The sequence below is a fragment of the Vicia villosa genome, linkage group LG1 (genome assembly GCF_029867415.1).
Source record: "Vicia villosa cultivar HV-30 ecotype Madison, WI linkage group LG1, Vvil1.0, whole genome shotgun sequence".
Classification (NCBI taxonomy): domain Eukaryota; kingdom Viridiplantae; phylum Streptophyta; class Magnoliopsida; order Fabales; family Fabaceae; genus Vicia; species Vicia villosa.
In genome coordinates, this window is record NC_081180.1 from 193,333,634 (window position 1) to 193,342,510 (window position 8,877).

Genomic DNA, 8,877 nt, shown 5'->3' on the forward strand with positions numbered 1-8,877 from the left:
AGAGAGCACTTCAGTCTTTGGCTTGCTTTTACTTTTTTGGGCTGACTTTGCATTTTTTCATAAATTAATTTTTTTTATATTTAAAATTTTAATTTTATATTATATTATATATATATATATATATATAAGGTAGTGCACTGCCAGTGTAAAAAAGTTTTACACTATCATCCAATAGAAACAAATCGTTTTGCCATGTCATATAAACTTTTTTAAAATTACATTATGATTTGTCGTGATTGGTTGACAGTGTAAAACTTTTTTACACTGTCAGTGCATCACCCATTCTCTCTCTCTCTCTCTCTCTCTCTCTCTCTCTCTCTCTCTCTCTCTCTCTCTCTCTCTCTCTCTCTCTCTCTCTCTCTCTCTCTCTATATATATATATATATATATATATATATATATATATATATGTGGACAAAAAACCGTGGCCCAACCCAACCAGCAGAAAACCGAAAAAAATAAAGAATTTGGGCGGTTTAAATTGGGTCATCGGGTTAACGGGTTAAATAGACGGTTTGGCATGGGTTATCCTGGGCGGGTCCGGGTAAAAGAATCAAAACTGCATGTACTTTTACCCGCCCGAGGACCACTCACAAGCAAAACGATAAGTTTACATTAGGGATTTTACTCTTCCATACAACCATTCTTCTGCCGCCAGTCTCATCCTTAACAATTCTTTCTCCCATTATTCTTCATCACACTCGTTTGCTTTATCATCAATGTCTCTCACTCACCTTAGAATCCCTTCCCACAGCCTTGTTTTTCATCTTTATTCGACTCTCTCAACCCAAGCTGCAGTCCACTATCACCCGTCGCCACGACCCACCACCACATCATATGTATATTTATGCACTCGATCTACCATTCACTTTCACATGCTTTAAACTTCACCCATATATCTAAATAATAAGAAAGATCTTCATCTTCTTCAACTTTATTCTTTATTCTCCCTGTTGTTTGCAAGGTTAGGGTTTTTATTTTAATTTTTAAGTTTTATAATTTTAGTTTTTATTCAAGTTTCAAATTTGTTTTATTTTGTTTTGGTTTATTGATTTAGGTCTTCTATCAATTTTATTCTGGTTTTGCTGATGTAGAGTTTTGATTTAAGTCTTCGATCAATTATATTTTGGTTTTGCTGATGTAGAGTTTTGATTTAGGTTTTTCCTTGATTCTATTATTTAGGTCTCTTATGGTCTACTAATAAATTTGTGAAACAATTTCTCTTAGTTTTTTTATTGATTTCCCTTTAGCTTGTTATAGTTTTTTTAGTCTGAATAGAACACATATTTTTAGCTTGAAAAGAATTGGCAAGAGCTTTTTTTGGTTGCTAATTATATATTTTTTTTAGTTACATGTGTTGCTGATTCTTACTTTTGTTTTATTGTACTGTCATGGCTCTTGATGTTCTGCTCGGTTTTATAACTTCTAGCTATTTGATGAAATGCACAGCTGAAACAAAACTTAAGTTGTCATATTTTTCAACTCAACAAGATAGGATACATGTGCTAAATGTGGGAGTCAATCATTGAAGATTCTTAAAGACATTGTCATTTTTCATTGAAAGGTACAACCACTCTCACTTTCTCAATCTCCAACAGGGCATTAATCTAAAGAGTATAAAAATGAGTCTTGTTTGAAATTTTATCTTTGTCACTAGAAAGTCACAGTTTCAAGTCATTGATAGTGGAAGATATGGTTACTTATAATGGAGCACATTTATTCATATGGTATCAAAACAATCAAAGTTTGATTAGTAAGTGATATTTGTAATTTTTTTTGTAGAATTAACTCTCAAGAGGATTATTATTGAACCAACTGAGAAATTCTAAGATGTTCCATACATCATGACACTTCTCAACTGTCTTCTTTCTTATTGGTAACTTTCTTTTCTTGTTCTTCTTTCTTGTTTTGAAGCTAAATGATTTTTAATGTATTGGTTCTGAATTCACTTTTTGGAACCTATTAATTAATTTTCAAGTTAATTAATCATAACTTTGGTCTTGAAATTCATTCTTAACCTGTTGAGTATACTGACTTTGTTGGAGTTCTAAAGGTTGGTATACAAGCATATTTACTTAATACTTTGAGTAAAGTGGGTATAGATATTTTAACTCAAAGTGAGTTTAATATATCTACAAGATAAATTGTCTTCAAGATAAAGTGTTGGTGCTTCATAGATCATATCTACATGCACCTATAAAAAAATGAGTTTAATCAATAGTGTAAAGATTGACTCAGATTATATTATTGCCATATTGTAAATAGGTTTTAAGAATAATATATGACATATTAAGATGAAGAAACATGATTGGATTTAAGGTGAAATGAAACACTTGCAATTAAACTATAACTCTTCAAGATTATGTCTTTCTAAGTTACATATCTTTTAAATTCTATAGAAACTAACCGATTCATTATATATATATATATATATATATATATATATATATATATATATATATATATATATATATATATATATATATATATATATATATATATATATATATATATATATATATATATATATATATATATATATATATATATATATAGGGAGCGTATCTGGTGAGAATTGATATCTTTTATGAGAAACGAGAACTAACAATATTAACCATCAGATTTAATTAACGCTTAAGATTTAATAATTTCACATAAGGAGTACTTTATTGAATTTTTTCTATTAGATTTAATATTTTCATAAAATATAATCTTACCAAAAATATTTTTCAATATGCTATTTAATTTTACCATTAATATATAAAGTTTAATTTTTTCCCTCATATCTGTACAATTTTTTTAACTCTCCTGATCCTTTATATCTATCGCAAAATAAAATCATATTTTTTTATTGTTATGGAATTGTAATATTATTTATGTTACTAAAATATACATTTATGAAATATACAAATTTTTTTATATTATTATTTATTGTATTGTTAGGTAGTTCCAGATATTATTATTTATATATAAAAAAATCATATTCTATATTTTTGAATTGTTAAATATTTTTTCGATATTTTAATTTGGTTGATTTCTTTATTTCCCAATTTTTTTGATTTTACAAATTTTACCATGATGACTATTTTAAATAAGTTTTACTATTGTTATAATATTTTAATAATTGTGGCCTCTTTTTGATATTGACAAACTAGAAATTTTAATCTTAATATTTATCTAATTTTTTTCTGATATGAAATTATCATTCTTGCAAGTAGCATATTGAAAAATATTTTCATTCTTGCTAGAATGATAAATTTATATTGAAAATAAATAAATAATAAAATTAAAATTTATAATTTGCCAATAGTTAAGAGGTATCATAATTATTAAAATATTATAACAATAGTATAAATTATTAAATAGTCACAATGGTAAAATTTGTAAAAATAAAAATTTTCAAACATGCAAATAAATAAATCAACAAAATTAAAACACTTGTAATACGTTTACATTTTTATATATTTTTAATAAAACATAAAGAATAAATTAAATAAAAATATTTTTTTCTTATAAAAGAAATATTTTTAATCAAATAAAAATATAGATAATAAATCAATAATGTATTTTTATTTAGTAGAACTTGTTAAAATAATAATTTCCTAAATAAATTATCCAAAGTAAAATATAGGTTATATTTTTAATAAATGAATATATAGGTGATAAATAAATAAAATTTTTAATCAACAAAAATTAAATAAAGTTCTACACCTTAGACATGTCTATTTTACGGTCATGTCTATTTTAATAAAATAAATAAAATTCTTAATCAACAAAAATATAGAATATGATTTTTTTTTTATAATAAATTTAAAGAATCAAGAGAGTTTAAAAAAAAGTTCGAGATAACATGGAAAAATTAAAATTGATATGTTTTTGATATAAAATTAAATAGCATATAGAATAATATTTTTGGTAAGATTCAATTTTTATAAATTTTTTAAATATTAAGAATAATAGAAAAAGATTCTATAAAGTGTTCTTTATATGGAACTATTAAATCTTGAGCATTAATCAAATCAAATGGTTGATATCGATAGTTCTCATTTCTCACAAAAGATATCAGTTCTCACCGGATACGCTCCCTATATATATATATATATATATATATATATATATATATATATATATATATATATATATATATATATATATATATATATATATATATATATATATATATATATATATATATATATATATATATAAAAGTGTGGATCATCTCCTTCAAAATTGTCTACTTTCTTCTCTTTCTCCAAATACCAACCACTTGATTAATCCAACAACTCACAATTTAAGAGTAAAAATATATATAAATAACTCAAAAGAACATCATATTGTATCTCATATAGTTTGGGTGGGAGTTTACTTCAGCACCACCAGTTTCTTCTTCATCTTTCTTCTAGGGTCTCCATCTAAAAAATTGTTCCAGCCATATCTTTCATGTGTGCTAAAATTTACACTTATATATTTTAATTTATCCTTGTAAGTTTTATGAATAATTTTCGCTTGACATGATTTTGTTATTAATAATATTTCACATGTAGTTTGTACAATATATATATATATATATATATATATATATATATATATATATATATATATATATATATATATATATATATATATATATATATATATATATATATATATATATATATATATATATATATATATATATATATATATATATATATATATATATATATATATATATATATATATATATATATATATATATATATATATATATATAGAGAGAGAGAGAGAGAGAGATAGGGCATATCATATGAGAATGACATATTTATATGAGAATGTGAGAATGAATATGAATCATTAGATTTTAAAATAAATGGTGGAGATTATGGGTGAATCATTTTTTTCTCTATCCTATATTTTGAATTAAATGAAGTAGGAGAGAGAGAAAAAAGATTCACCCATAATCTCCACCATTTATTTTAAAATTCAATGGTTCAGATTCATTCTCACATTCTCATATAAATATGTCATTCTCATATGATATGCCATATATATATATATATATATATATATATATATATATATATATATATATATATATATATATATATATATATATATATATATATATATATATATATTAGAATGGGCGTTCATTTATGTGTTCCTGCTTAGTGACTTTTGAAATATTTGGTATCAAAATGTGTTTTTATGTTTTAACTTATTTTTCCCTTAAAAATGTAGAGTTATTGATGCAAAATGCAAGAAGATTGGAAGCCAAAAGTAGGCATGGTTTTTGATAGCATGAATGATGCTTGGAAATTTTGGATTGATTATGGCGGGAAAGTTGGGTTTGGAGTGAGAAAACAATACATACACAAGTGTAAAGACGACTCGATTGCTTTTTGCAGGTTTGTTTGTTGTAAAGAAGGTTTACGAAAATCAGACAAACGAGATTATAAAACAATCAAGTTAAGAGCTAAGACTAGAACTAATTATCAATCAAGGATATGACTTAAAAACATGGGTGCAGTTTGGATAGTGCGTGATTTTATGGAGGAACACAACCATATTTTCCAGTTGAAAGAAACAACACATATGTTGTCATCTCAACGAAACACTATGCCATAAAAGACCTACGACAGCGCTTTTTTTGGGCTTTAAAAGCGCTTAAAAGCGCTGTTGAAGGTGACGCTGCTATAGGTTTTAGCAGCGCTTTTTGTTTAGCCAAAAGCGCTGTCATAGGTTAGCCTAAGACAGCGCTTTTTCTTAAAAAGCGCTTTCATAGATAGGACTAAGACATCGCTTTTACTTAAAAAGCGCTTTCGTTAGTGTTTTTAATAAACCTATTATTTTTATAATTTCAAAACCTGCATTTTTGGCAGCATTATTTCATGAACCTGTAATTTACCATTATTATCCCATAAACCTATAATTTATAATCGTAATCCCATTATTTCAGTAATCTCATATTTCAACAAAGAAGCGATTTCGATTTTATACAAAAAAGGCATTATAAATTATACCATTATATTATATACCATTGTAATTAATCCAAAAATATATATACACCGATTCACATATTTCTAACATGACAAAAACAACTAAACCAATTCACATTACATTATAACAATAAGAAAATCATCCCTAAACAACTAAACCAATCCCACCTATTATACTAGTTCCAACATCATTCTCATAATTTCAAGCCATGTTCAATAAAACATTTTGATTCCATCTTGCATATCCTCACTTCAAGCTTAGTCATATCTCAATTCAACCAATGTCCTGCTACACCAATCATGAACTCACCCTGCAGAAAACCAGAAAACCAAATTCAAAGAAGAAACCAAGATACTACAACATATCATCCATACAAAATCCAAGCTCAATTTACCATTTCAAATAGCTACACATAAATGCATATAATTGGAAGCCAAACATTCTATTCGATCCGCATTCAAGCAATTTATATAAAACCTATTTGAAAAAACTTCTCAAAACATTCTTAGAAAATGTAATACAATGCAATATTAAAATAATATTGCAATGACTATGAGTTTTTAATATAACATATTCCCTTTCAAGTTAAAACTAGTTTTTGTATTTCTAATTCTACAGAAGCTTTCATTTAAATTTATATGATAATCTGCAAGTTGTAAAGCACTATTCAGTAAGTGAAAACTATAAACTTGTTTTAACTAATGACCTATGAGTTAAAAATTAAACGAATCATACAAGAGATTTCAACTGTTTTATTAAGCTTGCAATTAATTTGGCTATATGATGAAAAAAACCGAAGGCAATAAAAACTATTCTACTGGAATTTTTTATTGGCAGTGTCATCTGAACTGAATAATAACACGCTCAAAGTTCATATAATATGTGTACACAAATGTTGAAAAATACACATTTATGTCGATAGTTTTAAGATACATTCTAAATTTTGCAATAGTCAAATATGAATCAAGCGCCTAATATAATCCAGTATTAGTAAATAACTAAATATAGATGAAGTGTAAAAGTACCATAGATCACCTACTAGCAGCATGACGAGCCTTTATAGAATTAACTGCTCCAGCAACAGCGGTCATCCGAAGCCGGTTATTAGGATCCCGACCAATTGGAACCTCAACAAGCCCAGCAACTGGAGTAGGTACCCCAACAGTGAGACTAACATAGACCCTCTTAATAGTGCGTAGCTTGAATTGTTTAGACAATTTCTTATGAGAATGTTCATCCTGATATCAAGGCATACAGGTACTAGAGTGTAAGATGAATGCTAATCTTTTGAAATGTGAAAATAGTTTCATTCTTCATTAAAGTTAGGCACTTTAACAAGATTGAGAAAACATAAAAAGTACCTTGGCCACAACTAGCAACCCACTCGTGCCTTTGTCTAATCTATGTACAATCCCTGGGCGAATTGAAGGCAAAGACAATCTAGAATCTAACCCTTCACAAGAAGTTGCCTTAGATGAGAAGCCATTAAGTTCATCATCAAAATCTTTTGGATCTGAAAGAGCTTCATCTTTAAAATATTCAACATTTGGCAGGTTGCAGTAGTGAAGGATGCCACTGACAAGTGTCCTAGACATATTTCCAGGTGTTGGATGCACAACCTAGGTTAGAGACCAAATAATGACATTTGTCAATATCAATATTTTGAGTTCTTTTCCATTTTAATGCTGAAAATTTTTGACATGATTATAAATCAATTAAAAAAATTAGCTTCTAGCACTACCAGAACGGAATGAAGCAGTTGTTTAGTCTAAATAGCCTGAATTTAATCAAGTATTGAACTTCTGATAGTTTGAAATCAATTTATAAAAATAAAAAACAAGAGCCTCGCACAGGCACACTATCTACTGTGCAATTATGAACGAGGATTCTGCAAGATTTTAATATAACAACTTAGAGCAAGAGGTTTAGAATCACCATGTGAGTAGGTTTATTTATGACTAGCAAATGCTCATTTTCAAAAACTATATCCAAAAGTATGTTTTCCGGCACAGCTCTCAACTGCTGCAACTCCGCAATTGTGCATTTGATCTCATCCCCAGCTCTGACATTGAAAGAAACCTGTTCAAGTATCATTCAACTACAAATTAAGAAAGGAACACCAGAAACTATTGATGCCTTAAAGAACCTACATAATTTCAAATGGAAAAGAAAATATGATTTCCAAACATGAACTTTCATAGTTCAGCGAATCATAATGTTCTGATTAATGCTCCAAGTGTTGAAATAACCAAACAAAATCGGAAAGTAAGAAATATAGTTTAGGCCTGGGGGATTTTCAGAATCATCTTTTAATCATATATTACTTTTTCCGTTTTGAACAAGTATTGTTGAATTGGGAAAATGTGCATTCAAGTTCATCACAACCTTTGATCTGCAAACACTGAGAGCCACCCTTGGAACAGTTGAAAACGATCAATATCTTAATGCCTTCAATGTCCTAAATAATGGTAGTTCTCAGGTCACTGATTGCAACAAGATGGCCTATGTTACATAATACTCCTCTGTTCACGAAAAACATGTTACTAGAAATATTAGTTTTTCTTTGCAGCCCATGAGCATGGTTCTACTAGGTGTGGTTGGTTGAATTCAACAACAAAGTGTGAAACAAGATACACTCATTATGAAGTCACCCAGAAAAGGAATCATAAAACACTTTAGGCATGGAACAGAACATAATATAATACACACTCGACAAAGGTAAATTAAGAAAACCCTAAAACAGAAGATCGTAATAAAGCAAGAGAAAGTGTGTAAAAAAACCTTATTTTTGTAGAGTTGTTTAGTTGAATGACACCATACCTTTCTGAATGAGTTTTCTGAAATTTCAAGGAGCCGCAGCGGTACTATGAGAAATTGCAGGTGATACACCAAAGT

At 27.6% G+C, this 8,877-nt stretch overlaps 1 protein-coding gene across 1 annotated transcript; it reads right to left on the reverse strand.

The window, feature by feature from the left end:
• Positions 1-7,013: 7,013 nt before the first annotated feature.
• LOC131661900 (RNA pseudouridine synthase 2, chloroplastic-like) lies at positions 7,014-8,076 on the reverse strand. Its single transcript, XM_058931561.1, has 3 exons — positions 7,918-8,076; positions 7,344-7,601; positions 7,014-7,220 (listed from the first exon to the last, which is right to left on the reverse strand). Exons 1-3 carry the CDS (start codon positions 8,074-8,076, stop codon positions 7,014-7,016), a joined length of 624 nt encoding a protein of 207 aa, XP_058787544.1.
• Positions 8,077-8,877: the final 801 nt, after the last annotated feature.